General features: G+C 44.3%; 1 protein-coding gene across 1 annotated transcript in view; it reads right to left on the reverse strand.

Annotated features, from left to right (window-relative positions):
- Positions 1–1,667: 1,667 nt before the first annotated feature.
- Positions 1,668–20,514, reverse strand: part of LOC124801802 — a 102,406-nt gene continuing 83,559 nt past the window's right edge. Inside the window, exon 7 of the mRNA XM_047263101.1 lies at positions 1,668–1,957. Coding sequence (XP_047119057.1) covers positions 1,875–1,957 — 83 coding nt within the window. The 3' untranslated portion in view covers positions 1,668–1,874. The remainder of the gene's footprint in view (positions 1,958–20,514) is intronic.

Consider the following 20,514-nt stretch of genomic DNA (forward strand, 5'->3'; position numbering starts at 1 on the left):
TTAGCTCTTTCGCGGAACAAATCACTTCTGCTGAGGCGAAGATACTATCTCGGCACGGGTAGACGGCAACTGACAACTGTAAATAGATATTAAAGATGACTAGATTTACTGCTGCAGTGGATTGCTACACATTTTCTATTACACGTGAAAGAGATAAATACAGTCCTCAACATCGAACTTGATCGTTTTTTGTAGCTGTAACAAATTGTAGTTCATCCAAATGAGGGCACACTTTTGCTGTGGCCTTCTCCACCAGATGTCACGGCGCCTAGAGTATCAGCAACCAAACTGACATCCTGCAGCCGACAGGCACTACTGATGAACGGCCACAACAACAACAACAACAGCAACACAGCAAAGACACCAGCGGCCACCAGGGGCCACTATCGGCCCACATAAACATAAGGAAGAGGTCGCTGCAGATCCCAGAAAGTAAGTTACGATCGATCGCGAAATGAAAATCACAGTGAAAATCAGAAATGTTTCATTTGTAACAGTTAGCTACACCTTTCAGCTACTTCTCTACGTAGTCGCCGTTCTGACTCAGACATTCGTCGTAGCGTTGTACCAACTTTCCAATACCTTCATCATAGAAGTCAGCCGCCAGTGCTTTCTGCCAATTCTCTACGCTGGCCTAAAGCTCGTTGTCTGTGCCAAAATGTTGTCTTCATAGCCAGCGGTTAGTTTGAGCAGAGATGAAACTCAGTGGGAGACAATTACAGGTTGTATTGTGGGTAACCAAACATTTCCAGTTGAAACGATGCAGGAACATCTTCATTGCCCCTGCAGAATGAGCTGAGAATTGTCTTGAAGAAGAAACCGCACGACAGTTATGTAATGTTGGTTGCATAGCTTCAGGGGAAAATTCTCACCAGGCCCTCGTACTTGGCGGGACACACGATTTTCTATAACATCTTTACGCGCTCACTAAGAGCTCAGGAATGAAAAGAGCGACATAATTCTACCTAGAGTCATACTAGAGACACTGCCCAACACATCTTTGCAAAGCTTTATCGGATTTTCATAGTCGTTTCCATTTCGCGACCGATCGTAACTTACTTTCTGGACAGCCCTCGTGTATTCACACGTCAAACCACGTGATGGAAAATAGTTCCGAGGTACTCATCCGCCGAAGCGCTATAAAGGCCGGCGCTCGGTCACACATCGGCAGTTCATCGAACGCCAGCAGACGTGGATAGCTGCCGCCCCAGCAGCCCGGCTTGGATCTTCTCACTGATCTCTGGATTACGCTTGGTATATTGGAGAAGTCTCTGGCGGTGACTAGTAGGAAACTATTTCAGTTGTTTTCTATATTATTCTTGTATGTAGTTGTGATTCGAAGACAGATCACTGTTTTTTGTTGGTGTTATACTTGGAGAATTTGTTTTGGTTAATTGAACAGTCCAATAAATTGTTTTCGGACTTTGATCATTAGTTTCTTCTGCTTACGCAGACATATTAACTTTATTCACAATTTACGGAAATAGTGGATATGTTACTATGCGCTAATGCCTTTAACGTATATGCAGTAGTCTAAATTGTAACTGATTGAAGCAGAGTGTCAATTCTCCATTGTCATGGAATGATGCAGAATATTTTAAATATAAATGTAAATCAAGGTGCATAGAATAAATTATAGTTTTTAATAACTGTTCTGTTGTTTTTAATTTCATCTCTCATGAATTTATTGAGAATAAATACAAATATGCTGTGAAACACACACACAAACACACACACACACACACACACACACACACACACACACACACACACACGAAAACACTTGCGTGCACCGCAGTTCATGCGGTTGTATTTGGACAGGGAGTACGACCAGCAGTGATGGTTTCGGCGCCATCGGAGTGAGAAGTCAGCCGTCAGACGTCTTCAGGCGGCGGTTCGTTTCCCGCAATTATTCGGTAGAAGCTGTGCACCACGAGCAGGAAGTAAATGTCCAGACCTGAAAACGTAGCGAAGTGCAAGGATGAAAAATCAATTTGTTAATATTATAGTACTTTAAATTGCAATGTTGTTGGATGCGTTGCTTCTGCCGACTGCGTGAGATCTTTTAAGAACAAGGACTGACTCAGTCTTTCCGTGTCGCAGACACATCCACTTAATTAAATCCAGGTTGCAAAAGAATCCATCCATTGTATTCACTGTACAAAAGCTGTAAACGGTTCACAGCATAAAGTTCTAACCACATGACATGTATCTGCATCAGATACACCTTTTTGGCAAAAAGAAAAATATTCAGAATTCCGATAATTCAGAAGTACACTTCCGTCCACTTGTTAGCATCTATAGTTCAATCGACTGCTGATCAGAGTTGTCTTTACTGATAGAGCTGCACGAAATCCGCGAAAAAGTTTCAGATGCCAAAACTGTGATGTTCTGGATCAGCTGACGAAACTTGGTATGGGAGTTTAGAGAGTTAAAAAATTAATTTGTTTAGCAAGCACATAACAATAGCATTCAGTACGTAACAGCAAACATGGCAATTCACCATACCAACGATTTGTGAGATTTTGGGCAGGGTAAGGCGCATCAAAAAATGGCAGGATAAATTCAGACATGAGGGCAGTGCAAGGCTGCGGTACCTCGGCTGGCTTAGACAAAGAATAAGCAAAGAAACAAACTTGGAAGTCCATAGCATACGTCAGTGAATTGGCCGATCACTTGAAATGTGCTGCGCTGAGTAAAAGGCTTATGTATATGGCACACAGCTAGAGAAAAAAAAAAAGTGCGTGCCAAGTTCTTCTCTCCAATGCCAGAGCTGTGCGGAGCCTGTCACTAATCTTGTAAATTGGTGGTAGAGGGGGGAGAAAGGAAAGGAGAGGGAAGAACATATCGATATCAGTTGCATTGGGACTTTACGCAGAATCAGAAATGTGAGGCAGAGCGAGATTCGAACGCGCTATCTCCCGCTTCCTAGGCAGTTGCGTTACCCACTGCACCAAGAGGACAAAGTGATCATTGCCTCTGCAAAGAATATCTCTGGACGCCTCTCGACCGACCCACACTCCCACCTAGCGCCACAGATAGGCAATCCCAATGTCCCCCAATGCTCGCTACTTTGTGACTGCCGCAGGAGGTCTAACGTTATTGTGCATCCGCAGTGAAGGTGGTGAATTCATTGCCCATCGAGGCGGGTCAGTTACATGAATACGCGGTGTCTGTTATTAGAACATCAGAAATTCATATAACTGACTCACAAAGTCATTTCTTTAGTCACTCTGTACGGAGAATCTAGATGTAGATGGAGAGAATGTTCGAGAGTCTCCTAGTATGGAAACAAGTTTAATTACTTGTGGATCTGCTTTACGTTGTACACTTCATCAATGAATATGAAATTATGGCAATATCTGAAACGAATACATAAACTGGTTTACTATTTACAGAATAAGCATGTACCGATTTTTCTCAAGTCTTCTGTCTTCTGACTAATTTAAAGCAGGCTGTCACGATTTTCTGTCCTGTGCTAACATTTTCACGTCGGGGTAGCACTTGGATCACACAACCTCAATTATTTGATGGGTGTATGCAGATCTTTGCATTCCCTATATGTTTCACCCTCTACTGCTCCCTCTAGTACCGTAGAGGTTATTCACCGATGTCTTAACACATGTCCTATTAACCTGTCACTTCTTCTTGTCAGTGATTTCCACATGTTCCTTTCTTCACTAATTCTGCAGAAAACTTCCTCATTCAGCATCTTATCAGTCCATGCCGTCTTCAACGTTCTCCTGTATCACCACAGCTCAAACGCTTCAATTCAGTTATGTTACCGTTTTCCCATTGTCCATCATTCACTATATTATATTGCTGTGTTTCAAATTGACATTCTGATAAATTTCTTCCTCATGTTAAACCTGTAATTGATGCTAGTACACCTCTTTTGAACAGGAATGCCCTCTTTAACCGTGCTGTCTGCTTTTTATGATCTGCTTGCACCGTCCATAGAGCGTTTTTTGCTATCTAGGAAGCAGAATTCCGTAACTTTTTGTCCGCTTTATGATCCTCAAACCTCACTGTTCTCATTTCTTCGATTTACTCTCAATCCATATTCTACACTCATTAGACTCTTTATTCCATTGAACAGACTCTGTAATTCTTCTTTACGTTTATTGAGGATAGCAATGTCACCACCGAATCTTATCATTGATAACCTTTCGCCCTGAATTTTAATCTTGCGCTTGAAAGTTTCTTTCATTTCCGTTATTGCTTTCTTCGATGTATGGACAGAACAATAGTGACGAAAGCCTGTGTGTCTGTCTAACGCCTTTTATAATCCTAGCACTTCGTTCTTCGTCTCGCACTCTCATTATTCTTTTGTGATGGCATAATAAGCGTACATGCTGCATATCACCCGCGTTTACCTATAATTTATTCCTATTTTTCTCAAAATTTCAAACATCTTGAAGTCTTTTAAATAATCGAACGTTTTTTCTAGGCCGACATATCCTATGAACGCGTACTGACTTTACTATAGCCTTGCTTCCATTATCATGCGCAACATCAGCTCTGCCTCTGTGGTTCCTTTACCTTTCCTTAAGGCAAACTGATTGACGTCTAACTGATACTCAAGTTTCTGTTACGTTCTTCAGTTTATTATTCTTGTCAGCAGTTTGGCTATAGGAGCTGCTAAGTTGGTTATGCGATAGTTCTCGCAGTTATCTGTTCTTGCTATCTTCAGAACTGGCTTTCTCGAAAGCCTGACGGTACACCGCTAATCATAGATTATACATAGCAGCCTGAATAGTCGTTTAGTTACCACTTCCCTCAATGATTTTAGCAAATCTGATACAATGGAAAAATTTGGAAATTTGTGGTAAGCTCTTATGGGACCCAACTGCTGAGGTCATCGGTCCCTAAGCCTACTCATTACTTAATCTAACTTAAACTAGCTTACGCTATGGACAACACACACACCCACGCCCGAGGGGGGAATCGAGCCTCCGACGGCACGGACCGTGAAAAGGCGCTTCAGACCGCGCGCCTACCCATTGCGGCGATACAATGTTATCTATCCCTTCTGTCTTATTTCAGCTCAAGGCTTCCGCAGCTGTTATAAATTAAACTCTAATACTGGATCCGTTGGTCTTCCATATCAACTCCAATTTCTTTTTTTTTTTATCAGTTAGACAAGCCCTCCCCTTCAAAGAGGCCTTCGATTTACTCTTTCCACCTAACCGTATTCTTCTCTTTCCTTAACAGTGAATTCCTATAGCACTCTTAATGTTACCACTCTTGCTTATAGCTTCACCGAAGGTTGTTTCGATTTTTCTATGTGCTGAATCTATCATTTATTTTTAGATTTTATCAGACTTTTTCTGCAGCAATTTCACATTGGCTGCCCTGCGCTTTCTATTTATATCGTTTCTAAGTGATTCAGATTCCTGCATTCTTGACTTTCCCTAAACCTTTTTGTATTTACTTCCTTCGCCGATTAACTGAAGTATTTCTTTTGTTACCCAAGGTGTCTTCGCAGTTACATTCGTTGTACTTATGTTTGAAGGTCGCAAAACTGTGATCGCCCTTTCCGGAGAAATCCACTTCACTTCAGCCGAACTACCCACTCTGATATTCCTTATGGCAATATTCACAACTTTAGAGAATTTCGAACGTATCTTGTCACCTGGGAAGCCCTTAAATCCAACATCCGATTTCAGAATCTCTGCCTGCCCATGATGTAATCCGGCTGGAACCTTCTCGTGTCTCCTGGTATTTTCGAAGTACAGCTCCTCCTCTTGTGTTTCCTTAACAGAATATTCACCGTTACCATCTGAAATTTATTGCAGAACTGAATTAGCATTTCTCTTCTCTCATTCTTACTGCCAACCCTCTATTGTCCCGTAAACTTCCCTATTTTCCTTCCCATGCAACCACATTCGAGTCCCACTCGGCTGCCACATGTTCATCTCCCTTTAGATAGTAAATTATCCGTTGCATATCTTCGTATATTTTATCTATCTCTTCATCTTATGATAGCGACACTGGAAAGTATACACGAAATATGATTGCCAGAGTTGGTTTGTTGTCGAATCTGATGAGAACAATTCTATTACTGAACTGTTTGCAGTAGCTCATCCTCTGCTCTACTTTCCTTTTCATAACGAATCTTACACCCGTTATACCGTTTTCTGCTACTGTTGACGTCATCCTGTATTCATCTGACCAGAAATCTTTACTTTCTTTCCATTTCATTTCACTGACCTCCACTATTCTATACTGACTATTTTCACTCCCATTTCCAGTTTTTCTACCTTTCCTGCCTCGCTCACACTTCTGACATTCCATACTCTGACGCGTAAAAGGTTATCTGTTCCTTGGCTATTGTATCTTTTTCTCATGTTCACCTCCCCCTTGGCACTCAATCCACACCCGCAGATCCAATTTGGCCAATGGTGAGATCATCATGACATTTTTTCAGTTACAAGCCACGTGTACCGTGGATACAGATCATGTGTCGTTAATGCATTGGTTTCAATTACCTTCTGCATCTTAATGTCGTTGATCAGTTTTGATTCTTCCGATCTCAACTGAAAGGGGCTGTCCTCAACTAGGCTGGAAAGTTTAAAAATGAAAATGGATAAGCTGAAGTTAAATATAATGTGAATTAGTGAGGTTCAGTGGTAACAGAACAGAACTTTTGGTCAGATGAATACAGGGCTATAAGTAAAAAATCACATAGGGGCGTTGTAGGAGTAGGTTTAATAATTAATAATAAAACAGAAATGCGGTTAAGCTACTATTAAAAGCACAGTGAATGCATTATTATAGCCAAAACAGACCCAAAGCGAACACCCACCACAGTTGCACAAGTTTATAAGCCAACTAACTCCACTTATCATGAAGAAACTGCAGAAATGTATGATGAGATAAAAGAAGTTATTCAGATAGTTAAGGGAGACGAAACTTTAATTGTGAGAGGGGACTAGAATTGGACAGTAGGAAAAGCAAGAGAAGGAAAAATTTTAGATGAGTATGTGCTGGAGAAAGGAATGGGAGAGGAAGCCACCTGGTAGAATTTAGCACAGCATAATTTAATCATCGCTAGCACTTGTTTCAAGAATGATGAAAGAAGACTGGATACGTGGAGGAGACCTGGAGACACCAGAAGGTTTCTGACATATATAGTTAGAAAGAGATTTTGGAATCTGATTTTAAATTGTAACAAATTTCCAATGGCCGATGCAGACTCTGACCACAATTTCTTGGTTATGAGTCGCAGATTGCAAAAAAAGGTAGGAAATTAAGGATATGGGACCTTGATAATTTGAAAGAACCATAGTGTTGGTGAGAGTTTCAGAGGGAGCATTAGGCAACGATTAACTAGAACAGGGAAACGGAGTGCAGTAGAAGACGAATGGGTAGCTTTGAGACACGAAATAGTGAAGGCAGCAGAGGATCTACTAGGTAAAAGACAATCTGTAGCAGAAATCCTTGAATAAGACAGCAGATGTTGAATTTAATTGATGAAAGGAAAAAATGTAAAAATGGGGCAAATGAAGGAGGCGAAAGAGAATACAAATGTCTCCTTTATTGTATGAATCCTTTATTGTATGATTATATGATAGCGGAACAAACACTGGAAGCAGTTACTTCTGTAAAATATCTGGAAGTATGCGTGCGGAACGATTTGAAGTGGAATGATCATATAAAATTAATTGTTGGTAAGGCGGGTACCAGGTTGAGATTCATTGGGAGAGTCCTTAGAAAATGTAGTCCATCAACAAAGGAGGTGGCTTACAAAACACTCGTTCGACTTATACTTCAGTATTGCTCATCAGTGGGGGATCCGTACCGGATCGGGTTGACGGAGGAGATAGAGAAGATCCAAAGAAGAGCGGCGCGTTTCGTCACAGGGTTATTTGGTAACCGTTATAGCGTTACGGAGATGTTTCGCGAACTCAAGTGGCAGACTCAGCAAGAGAGGCGCTCTGCATCGCGGTGTAGCTTGCTGTTCAGGTTTCGAGAGGGTGCGCTTCTGGATGAGGTATCGAATATATTGCTTCCCCCTACTTATACCTCCCGAGGAGATCACGAATGTAAAATTAGAGAGATTCGAGCGCGTACGGAGGTTTTCAGACAGTCGTTCTTCCCGCGAACCATACGCGACTGGAACAGAAAAGCGAGGTAATGACAGTGGCACGTAAAGTGCCCTCCGCCACACACCGTTGGGTGGCTTGCGGAGTCTAAATGTAGATGTAGATGTCTCAAAAATGAGATTGACAGAAAGTGCAAAGTGGCTAAGCAGGACTGGCTAGAGGGCAAATGTAAGGATTTAGAAGAGTATTTCACTACGGGAAAAATAGATACCGCCTACAGGGCAATTAATGAAGCCTTTGGAGAAAAGAGAAGCAGCTGTATTATTATCAAGAGCTCAGATGGAAAACCAGCGCTAAGCAAAGAAGAGATAGCTGAAATGTGGGAGAATTATATGGAGGATCTATACAAGAGACATGAACGTGGAGCTAGAGAAATGGAAGAGGACGTCGATGAACAGGCGTTGGGAGACATGATACTGCGAGAAGAATTTGACACAGCACTGAAAGAACTAAGTCGAAACAAGACGGGGGAGTAGCCGACGTTCTATCATCCATGACACAACTCTTCCATTTGGTGTGCAAGACGTATGAGACAGGCGAAATGCCCTCAGTGTTATGTCCTAGCCAGTAATGCCACCCGAGCCCGCTGCCAAAAGGTTGGCAGCATCAAAGTCCGGACGCCATCCGCATAAGCAGCGCCAGCGAGACAGCAAATCGCCGCAAGTCTGCGCGCGCCACCGCTGGCTTCTTAAGCGCTGGAGTCGCGAGCGCTAGGACAGTTCTGTATTCGCCGCTCAGTTGTATACTCGCCACCGAATTGTGTACTTGCTAGTCAGTTGTGTGTTTATCGCAGCAGAGTTGTTGTTTGTCGTCAGCCGACGCTGACCTAGCCGCTCCGACTCGAACTAGACAGATCTCTGTAGACACGGAGTTCACTATTGTGTTTCTGTATCTTCATCAATAAAGATAAGTACCGACTTTTATTTAATCAGAGTGTTTGGGTTTTCATCTTTCTGTTCACTGTTCCAGCGGACCGGTCGGCCCACTATTAAAAGTGTGGCGGTGACTTCGTAAGCCGTTTCTACAGCGAATTGTTTGTCGCTACGAACACCACCACAAAACTGGCGACGAGGTCTTCCGAACTCGTGTGCAGGGCTGGTTCAACTTGTTCTTGTTATACTAATTATAGCGATAAACTTTTGGGGGCTGGTTTAATTTGTGTTCACTATGTCTGCCGAATTACAACAGTTGATCTTGTTACGGAGTCAGCAAATACAAAGTCTGGTGGAAGCAATCGCCAAACAAGCGGCTATTCCTCCAACACAAAAGGAACAAGCACAGGCAGCACCACAGTTCCGGGCTTTTGATGAATCCAGAGAAGAATGGCGAGAATATTTCGCGCAGTTGCAGGCGCACATGACAGTCTACAAAATCACAGGTACTGAACGGCAGCTTTATTTAATTTCCACTGCAGGCGTGGAAATCTATCGACTACTTTGTAAGTTGTTCCCGGAATCCCAGCCAGAAGCTTTAGACTATGACGTTGTTGTTAACCAGCTTGCTGAGTATTTCGAGTCGCGAGTTCATGTGGCAGCAGCCAGATTCAAGTTCTTCAGATTAAAGAAACTGCCACATCAATCTAATAAACAGTGGTTAACAGATTTACGGGGCCTCACCCGTCAGTGCCGATTTAATTGTGTGTGTGGAGCTTCCTACAGTGATGTCATGTTACGAGACGCTATTACTCAAAACATTGCAGATTCTCGTATTCGTGCTGCTATCTTAAAGTTGCCTGACCCGTCATTAGAGACTGTGATGAACATCATTGAAGCCCAAGATACTTTTGACTATGCTGAGTGTGGGTTAGATCAGCCATGTATTTCTCAAATTGCCGCGTCATGTTAAACACATTCGTCAGCCGCGTGTGCAAAATGATAAAGTTAAGTCTTGCCCTAAGTGTGTTCTTGCTCATCCTCGTGAACGTTGCCCGTTGAGAAACGCGGTTTGTCACTTTTGTCAAAGGAAAGGACACATCCAGACTGTTTGTTTGCGTAAACGCAGGAACAATTCTAGTGCTGCCCAGCCCATGGATATTCATGTTCTTCAAAGCCAGCCCGCCCAGGTCGCGTTTAACGACTCTTCCACGGTTCGTGTGGGTAATAAACTTGTTCGCAATAAGCCACCCACCCAGCCCTCTGCTATGCGACCCAAGCGTAATTCGAACGCTGTAAACAGTAATGTACAGACTGCAAGTGAAGCGGGAGTTGTTGTTCCACCCGCCCAACCCACGAGTTGTCGTAAGCAGCGAACACGCGCTAAACGCGCTGATTTTGTGTCTTCCGCCTCCACTGCACCGATCCAGAGACAGTGTAATAAACTATTTGTGAAGCTATGCATCCAGGATAAGACCTTCAATTTTCAATTAGACACTGGTGCGTCTGTGACTCTCATAAATAGTGCTACGTATGCGGCTATCGGCCGCTCTAAACTTTCAGCGGCAAAACATTCTTTGGCTACTTATAGTGGAGAACGAATTCCTGTGTTAGGTGTATGTAGCGTGCCAGCCACATTCCGTGGCAATACAAAAACAGTTTCATTCACAGTGCTCCGCGCTACAGACAGTGTAAACATTTTCGGATTAGACTGTTTTGACTTGTTTGGCCTGTCTATCCAAGACAATGTGTTGCAAATTAATTCTGTTGTTGTTCCTCAAGACAGCATAACCGATTTGTGTAAACGATACAGTGACATATTTAAAGACGAACTAGGTTGTGCTGCGAACTTTGCCGCTCATATTACGTTAAAAGATAATGCTCAGCCTCGATTTTGTCGTGCTCGTCCAGTGCCTCACGCCCTCCGGGCACCTGTAGAAGATGAACTTCGTCGTTGGCAAAACAACGGTGTTATTCAACCCGTTTCAGCGAGCCAGTGGGCTTCTCCCTTAGTTATTATAAAGAAACCGTCTGGCAAGTTACGTTTGTGTGCTGATTTTAAGTCGACAGTTAATCCTCAGACTGTCATTGATTCTTTTCCTTTGCCTCGACCGGACGAGCTGATGGATAAGTTAGGGGAAGCTCGTTTCTTTTCCAAAATTGATCTCCGTGAAGCATATTTGCAATTGCCCCTCGACGAGCAATCACAACAGTATTTTGTCATAAACACGTCGTTGGGGTTGTTCCGTTTTCTGCGTTTGCCTTTTGGTTGTGCGTCAGCTCCAGCTGTTTTTCAGCGTTTTTTGTCACAACTTCTGGCTAATGTGCCATCGTGTTGCAACTATTTAGACGATATTGTTGTGTCCGGTCGGACGCCTGCTGAACATTTCCGTCATTTGGAGTGTTTGTTTAAAGTGTTGTCTCAGGTAGGCCTACGTTGCAACATCGATAAATGTTCATTTTTCCTTACGGAGATGGAGTATCTGGGACATGTTATTAATGCTCAAGGTATTCATCCCTCCCAGTCACATTTAGCAGCTATTCGTGATTTGCCCGCCCCTCGCAATCTGCATGAATTGCATGCAGTTCTTGGCAAATTGACGTATTATATTAGGTTTATACCTAATGCATCACAGATTGCTGCACCGTTGCATCGTCTCCGCCGTAAGAATGTTCCGTTTGTGTGGTCAGATGATTGCCAATCAGCCTTTCAGCAGCTGAAAGAGGCTTTATTGAATGATCGTTGTCTGGTCCATTACGACCCTAACAAGCCTCTGGTGTTAGCTTGTGATGCCTCTTCTTTCGGCCTCGGTGCTGTGTTGTCTCACCGAGTCGGTAACACCGAACGTCCTATTGTGTTCGCATCTAAATTGCTCAACAAAGCTCAGTGTAATTATAGCCAATTGGACAAGGAAGCGTTGGCTATTGTGTTCGGTGTCACAAAATTCCATCACTACCTCTATGGTAGACCATTCTATTTAGTAACAGATCACAAGCCCCTGACGTCACTGTTTCATCCGTCTAAACCAGTTCCTCAGCGGACAGCTCAAAGACTACAACGTTGGGCTCTTTTGTTATCCCAATACCAGTATGAGATACTGTATCGCCCTACAGCTCAGCATGCAAACGCTGACGCGCTTTCTAGATTGCCGATTGCTGCGGATGATGTCTTCGATTCCTCTGACGACTCTTGCCATCAGATTGACGCCGATGAGCATCAATCCCTCCGGGATTTTCCGATTGATTATCGTCAGGTGGCACGTGAGACAGCTACGGATCCTCATCTGAGTTTACTATTACGTTTTGTTCAAAGTGGTTGGCCGTCCCAGGCGAAGGACATATCGGATCCTGTGGTTCGTCGCTATTATCCGCAACGTCATCTGTTGTCTGTTTCGCACGGAGTTTTGCTGTTACTCACCGAGAATGACCAGCTTCGTGTAGTGGTTCCCCAAGTGCTCCAATCCAAGGTCCTCGACTTGTTGCATCAAGGTCATTGGGGAGTGGTCCGCACCAAGCAGCTTGCCCGCCGTCATTGTACATGGCTCGGCATTGATAAGCAGATTATGCAGATGTCTACAGATTGTTCGACGTGTGCCGAACACCAAGCTGCTCTGCCTCAACGCTATTTTGAGTGGGCACGCCCTGCCGGTCCCTGGCAGCGAGTACATATAGATTTCGCTGGTCCATATTGGAATTCTCGTTGGCTCATCGTGATAGATGCATTTAGTAATTTTCCGTTTGTTGTGCCCATGCAGTCTACAACGTCTGCACAAACTATACAGGCGTTGACTTCAATTTTTTGTATTGAGGGTCTTCCAGAAGTTTTAGTGTCGGACAATGGTCCACAATTTACCTCTGCTGAATTTGAAAGTTTTTGTTCTGCCAATGGCATTCGCCATGTTCTTACTCCGCCGTTCCACCCTCAATCGAATGGTGCAGCGGAACGTTTTGTACGCACATTCAAGGATCATATGGACCGCCTTCGTGCTACGCACTCTCGTCAGCAGGCTCTCATCACGTTCCTGTCGTCGTACCGGACCGCGCCACGCGACGGCCCTTCGCCTGCGGAGCTTCTCCACGGCCGTCGTCATCGCACCCTACTACGGTTGTTGCACCCCCGGATCGACCCGCCGCTTCTGAGCATCGCACGCGTTTTCAGCGCAACGACGCCGTTTTTTTTCAATCACGGTCGCCGTCGTTGGGAACGTGGTACCGTGATAAGTGTCCAGGGTCGCGGTTTTTATACTGTTCAAGGTGCTACTGGGGTGCACAGGAGGCATCAGAACCAGTTGCGCCGCGCTGGCCGCCCGGATTCTGCCGCTCGTTCTTTGTCCACAGATTTGGTCCACGGCGGGTTCCAGCCGCGCCTTCCGACTTCGCTGCCGCCCCCGGGGCAGCAGCAGCAGCCGTCGCCGCTACCACGCCGACAGCCCGTCCCGTTGATGCCTCCCGCGCAGCTTCCTCCGGGAGCGCCCCAGGTGGTCGCTCCGGCGCCTGCGGTCCCTCTTCAGTCGCCACCACCTTCGGAGCTGATGGACGTCGACCCCTCAGCCGGGCCGCCTTCCCAAGCTGTGCAGCCTGTCCTGCAGCCGCTTTCCTTGGGCACCCCCAAGGAGTCTGACACCGCAGCGCCTTGTCCGGCGCCCACTCAGCAGCCGTCGACGCAGCGTCAGGAGCCGCTGCCTCTCTTCGTGGGTCCCGACGCCCCGTCGCGTCCAGTACCAGAAGCTGCGCCCGTGGTCACAGGCGTGCGCCCTGACCTCGGTTTTCAGTCCGTGTTTCCCGAGGCCCCGCGCAGCCAATGCTGGGGTGCGGACCGGGGACTGCCACCGACAACAGTCTCCGCCCCGGTCTCTTCTGCTACGCCTGCGACCAGACCCCTCCCCCGCCGTCGACGCTCGCCACGTCATTATTCAACGACGGTGCGGCGACTTGGGGGGGGGAGGAGTGTTATGTCCTAGCCAGTAATGCCACCCGAGCCCGCTGCCAAAAGGTTGGCAGCATCAAAGTCCGGACGCCGTCCGCATAAGCAGCGCCAGCGGGACAGCAAATCGCCGCAAGTCTGCGCGCGCCACCGCTGGCTTCTGTCTTCTTAAGCGCTGGAGTCGCGAGCGCTAGGACAGTTCTGTATTCGCCGCTCAGTTGTATACTCGCCACCGAATTGTGTACTTGCTAGTCAGTTGTGTGTTTATCGCAGCAGAGTTGTTGTTTGTCGTCAGCCGACGCTGACCTAGCCGCTCCGACTCGAACTAGACAGGTCTCTGTAGACACGGAGTTCACTATTGTGTTTCTGTATCTTCATCAATAAAGATAAGTACCGACTTTTATTTAATCAGAGTGTTTGCGTTTTCATCTTTCTGTTCACTGTTCCAGCGGACCGGTCGGCCCGCTATTAAAAGTGTGGCGGTGACTTCGTAAGCCGTTTCTACAGCGAATTGTTTGTCGCTACGAACACCGCCACAAAACTCAGACTTCAAGAAGAATGTAATAATTCCAATGTCAAAGAAAGCAGGTGTGATTATTACCATGGTTGCAAAATTCTAACAGAGATTATTTAAAGAAGAATGGAAGAACTGGTACAAAACAATATTTGGGAAGATTAGCTTGGATTCTGGAGAAACGCAGGAACACGAAAGGCAATACTGACCTAAGAGTTTTCTTACAAGATAAGTTATAGCATTTGTAGGCGTAGAGAAAGCTATTGAAGATGTCGACTGGAATACTCTCTTTGAAATTCTGATAGTAGCAGGTGTAAAATACAGGGAGCGAAAACCTCTTTACAGCTTTTACACAAACCAGGCCGCAGTTATAAGAGACAATAAGTATGAAGGGGAAGCAGTGGTTAAGAATGTAGTGAGAGACAGTTGTAGCCTATCGCCAATGTTATTCAACCTGCGCATTGAGCTGTAAAGGAAATCAAATAAAAATTTGGAGTAGGACTTTAAGTTCAGAGAGGAGAATTGAAGGCTTTGAAGTTTTCCGATGACATTGTAATTCAATCAAGACAGCAAAGGACTTGGAAGTGCAGTTGAATGGAATGGACAGTGTCTTGAAAGGAATGTATAGGATGAAGTCTACAAAAGCGAAAGAAGGCTAATGGAATGTAGTCGAATTAAATCAGGCGATGCTGAGGGAATTAGAGTAAGGTACGAGATGCATACAGAAGTAAATGAGTTTTCTTACTTGCACAGCAAAATAGCTGATGATGGACGAAGATGTTAGGATATAAATCGTATACTAGCAATGGCAAGAGTACCGTTTCTGAAGAAGAGAAATTTATTAAAATCGAATATAGATGTAAGTGTCAAGAAGTCTTCCCTGAAAGTATTTGTATGGAGTGCCACCATGCATTGATGTGAAATAAGGACAAAAAACAGCTTAGACAAGAAGAGAATAGAAGCTTTAGAAATGTTGTGTGCTGCAGAAGAAAGCTGGAGATTAGGTGGGTATAACTAATGAGGAGGTGCTGAACAGAACTGGGGAGAGAGGAAATTTGTGGCATAACCTGACTAGCAGAAGGAGTCGGTTGATATGACACACTGTGAGACATCAAGGGATCACTAATTTAGTATTGGAGGGAAGTCTGGGGGCTAAAAATGGTATAAGGGGACCGAGAGATGAAGACAATAAGTAGATTCAGGGGGAGGTGTGTTTTGTGGTCGATATTTGGAGATGCAGAGGGTTGCACAGGGTAAAGCAACATGGCGAGCTACATCAAACCGTTCTTCAGACTGAAGAACACAACAACAACAACAACAACAACAACAACGACCACAACAATTACAACAAGAATTCTAAAAATGAAATATATCTTAACTTTAGTTTTATACAACGAATATAACGGTACCAAGAAATATAAGTAATAAAAAGGAGTCAGAATATCGTGAAGAATTTTTCAAGTTTATAGGTGAACATACTGATGAAATGTTGAAGTGTAACAAATACATTACTAAGCTGTTGACTAAGTTAAACAACTTTTTTCTAGTTTTGGAAACAAACAAATGAACATTTTGACGTAATTTTGACGTATTTGCAGGGGAGCGTTCTACTTTCGTTGCAAACTGTACTCCCACTGCAGACACATGATTAATTATCTTCCTCTCATCCACCACAAAAGAATGATTTGTTAGCACCTTTCTCCTCCCCTTCTTCTCTCCCCCATAAATCACCACCAACCCATTCCCACTCCCAATGTCACATTTAAGATCACCTCAGGACTAACAGAACATTTCTCCCACTCCTACTGCCAGTTCTGTGATATCTCAATCCAAGGCAGCAGACTTGCTTTAAGTAGTTTTATGCATTTCTTTTAAGTTAAAAATGGCGGGGATATCCGATGTAGTTTGCTTTAAATGGCGAGAAATTAAAAATATTAGTTGATATACTGGTGTAATCATTCAAACTGTTGAGGAATCGAAAAATGGTTCAAATGGCTCTGAGCACTATGGGACTTAACAGCTGTGGTCATCAGTCCCCTAGAACTTAGAACTACTTAAACCTAACTAACCTAAGGACATCACACACATCCATGCCCGAGGCAGGATTCGAAGCTGCGACTGTAGCAGTCGCGCTGTGGAATCGAAGATAGCTTGCTTGTTCTAAGAGGCGAAATTCAACATTCAGAATAGCCCACTCATGTGTGTGGTGCAATGTTTCATTACCACCATAACCGTCAGAATTGTGCAGTGTTTTCAACAGAAAGCACGATTTTTTTTTCATTCATTTTAACTTTCGGTGTACATCGAAACATAGCCAGCAGCCGGTGTAGGGTGAGGAGTTACGCCAGACGTGTGTGAACATTATCGGAGTTTAGTATGCTTAGTTTAACGTTTAAACAATTACATGTGCGGTTTTGGAAGACATCGTCTGCCGCGTCTCTGGTTCGGGCATTGTGGTCGCCCTCCTAATGAGGCCCTGCATCAGCGCTCGCCCTGAGGGAAGACAACGCCCTCTCACCTCTCTCCTCGCCCTGAAGGGACGCTTGCACCAATCCTGTCCCACCCCCTGCTCGATGACGCACTGACCCGAGGCCTACATGGAGGGGACAGCTGGGACCACCTTTCGTGACGTCACGACCTGAGTGCTATGCACAGCACAGATGCGATGGCGGTACCAGTTCGCCAAGTGAATTCTAGTATGGAATTTTGGTGGAAATGTCTAATCCATCATATATCGTACATATAAATCTCTATTTATTTAGAAAATTTAAGGAATTTATATTCACTGCTTTTTACACTGTGGTCCTTATTTTATATTATTATTTTTGAAAATATTTCACAATATGTGATTTGCATCTGAAGTGATATCTTTCACATATTTGCCTCTAGTCATGTCTCTCGAAAACGAGAGAACCGTCACTCTTCCCTATCATTTAGGGTCATCAGATAGGTATTTGAAACAGTTTCTGTCCTCCAACAACAGCCTGAAATATGAAAGAGATGGTGCTTCTAAGGTGCCTCTGCACCGATTCGGAAAAAAATGAAAATGAAATGATCTTATTGCACTCTTGGCCGGGAGGCCCCATCCTCGGAAGTTCGGGCGCCGAGTGCAAGTCTTATTTCAGTCGACGCCACATTGGGAAACTTGTTCGCCAGTGATGAGAAATGATGATGAGGACAACACAACACTCAGTCCACGAGTGCAGAAAACCTCCAACCCGGCCAGGAATCGAACCCGGGCCCGCTGCGTAGGAGGGAAGCATACCACCCAGCTAAGCAGGCGGATTACAGATTTGGTAATTATTATTAAAGTCACTGTTTATCCTGTTTACAGTGAGCTCTTCACCACTGCTCTACGTTTATCAAATCCACTCACTGATATTACTAAACGTACCATCCAATAATTTATTCCGAAAATTTACTCTGCCAAGCGGTTCTAGGCGCTTCAGTCTGGAACCGTGTGCCTGCTACGGTGGCAGGTTCGAATCCTGCCTCAGGAATGGATGTGTGTGCTGTCCTTAGATTAGTTAGGTTTAAGTAGTTCTAAGTTCTAGGGGACTGATGACCACAGATGTTAAGTCCCATAGTGCCCAGAGCCATTTTGAAACTATCCTATTTTATTCATATGTTCGTAAATAAAAATAATATTTACTTGTTCACCATGTGTTTCTGCAGAAATCAGTGTCAGGCAATTTAACACAGAAATCCCAAATTGTGCAGATCTCGTAAATACAGTCATTATTTTCAGTTTCTTTCAGAAGCACAAAATCTGAGAAACTGACTCTTGGTAACATACACCACGTATTTGTCTGGAACCACTGTAGCTACTCCCTAGAGGATTAGTGTGAAATTTATCCACCAAAAAAAAAAAAAAAAGTGGCATACAAGAGTGTGGAAAATGAATTCAGTTAAGTGAGTGATCGATTTTTTGGTGTTCTGTCTAAGGACTTATATCCAATATGCTACGTATAACCAGAGGCATGCAGTGCAAAACCTCCATCCATCCCCTATACGACTTGGGATTTTTATTTGCTTTATGTTAAATAACAGGAAAGACTGGTTTTTACTTTCTGCATACTCACAATTTCAGCTTTTAAGTTAAGTGTGAAAACAGAAGCTTTTTAAAAAAATACGTTGTCAATACATGCTGTGTTATTGTGGCTTACTGTACTTTGCGTTATAGCTATTTTGCTTTCACAGTTAGTCATCTCCAGCTATACAGAACACAATATAGAAAACATATTTATATTGAAAATTTACAACTGGCAATGTTATAGTGGTGCGATCCAACTTATTTTATTTTATGTAGAAGACTGTGTGTGTGATGCATACACAATATGTTTACACTTACTTTTACACGTTTATGCAGTCTTGACTGTGAAAATACACTTTAAACTGTATTTTTTCACCACTTGGAATGTACAGATACAACCTATATGGCGAATACTTGACTTTGTCCAGCGTGGGTGAATTGAATTTTTTAAAAGGACTTTGTGAGGTGTATCTCTCTTTGAATGCTTATAGGTTAGGACCATCTGATAATTCTTTGAGGGCAAAGAATAGAATTCCATTGCAGAGAGCTGCATAATCGTTCATTATTTCTTTTCCTTCTACTATGATTTGCCAATTTGGCAATTTTCTTCCGTTATTAGTTTCTGTGGTGGGCGTGGCTACATCTGGGAACTTTTAGGTCAGTGTTTATGTCGTTGGTCTCTGGTCGATATCCGTGACGTGACCCTAAGCAGCAAAGCGTGTTTGTGCTTTTTCAGCGTCTTGTTTCGCGCCCTCCTGTGGCGTGAACATGGGGGAAGTTACATGCGTGAATAAAACGGCAGCGGGTCGTTCTTAGACCCCCAATTCGGCAACACCTTCGGTGACATCAGTGCACTGCACAACACAAACAGAAGGTCATCTTCTTGGAAACACCGTAATTGTCATCCATTGCGACGCAAAGTTTGGAATTCGGCTCAAAGGCGCTTACCCTTTTCCTGAGTAGTGGTGCAAAAGCGTGGCGCCCTGAGACGTCATTCTCGCTCTCGGCGATTCTTCAGTCAGAAACGTGGGCCAGTGCTGAGAAGGTCACATAAGGTACAAGGTGGGTTAATGATGTCACATTGGAACCAAATTAGACCAAAAACCTGCCAAAGAGCACTGTGGAGCTGTCACGCGGTGGGAAAGTCGTCACATATCCCCTTAGCCATATTTCACCCCTTATATTGTAGCCTCTGCTATTGAGTTCAGAACCGACATGCCCAGAGTTGAATTTACGCGATTTTCCTACGGATGGCCGAGAAAAACATTTCGGAAACATCGGCTCTCAGAATAGGCACCAAAAGTCCACAGGAGTGGGGTGCTAAAGGGCGTCAGTGAAACCATCCTTACCTGTGGGGCGTTGATTTCCACGCATTTCACGGTCGAGAAAGACCGTACACGGTGCGATGAGCAATAGGACGTCATTTTTGACAAGCTGTGGCACTGGTGACAACACCCACACAATTCAACCATTCTCTAAGGATATTGTGAGTCTGCAACCCCACTGAATGTGATTGCACTCGTTTGAAGTGTAATACAACCTCAATTTTTCCGCTGGTGCATAGGACATTTAAAACCATTCGACGATATCTGGACGTGACCCTAAGCAGCAAAGCGTGTTTGTGCTTTTTCAGCGTCTTGTTTCGCACCCTCCTGTGGCGTGAACATGGGGGAAGTTACATGCGTGAATAAAACGGCAGCGGGTCGTTCTTAGACCCCCCAATTCGGCAACACCTTCGGTGACATCAGTGCATCTGCATTGAGCACTTCAGAAATGTACTCTACAGAGATGACCTGGCCGGCCGCTGTGGCCGAGCAGTTCTAGGCGCTTCAGTCCGGAACCGCGCTGCTGCTATGGTCGCAGGTTTTTAATCCTGCCTCGGGCATTGATGTGTGTGATGTCCTTAGGTTAGTTAGGTTTAAGTAGTTCTAAGTCTATGGGACCAATGACCTCAGATGTTAAGTCCCATAGTGCTTAGAGCTATTTGAACCATTTTAGAGATGACCTGTGATGGATTCCTAGGCTCCTGCAGTCAAGTAACCTCTCTGGCGTCTCATAGATAC

The sequence above is a fragment of the Schistocerca piceifrons genome, chromosome 1 (assembly GCF_021461385.2).
Source record: "Schistocerca piceifrons isolate TAMUIC-IGC-003096 chromosome 1, iqSchPice1.1, whole genome shotgun sequence".
Taxonomy (NCBI): Eukaryota; Metazoa; Arthropoda; class Insecta; order Orthoptera; family Acrididae; genus Schistocerca; species Schistocerca piceifrons.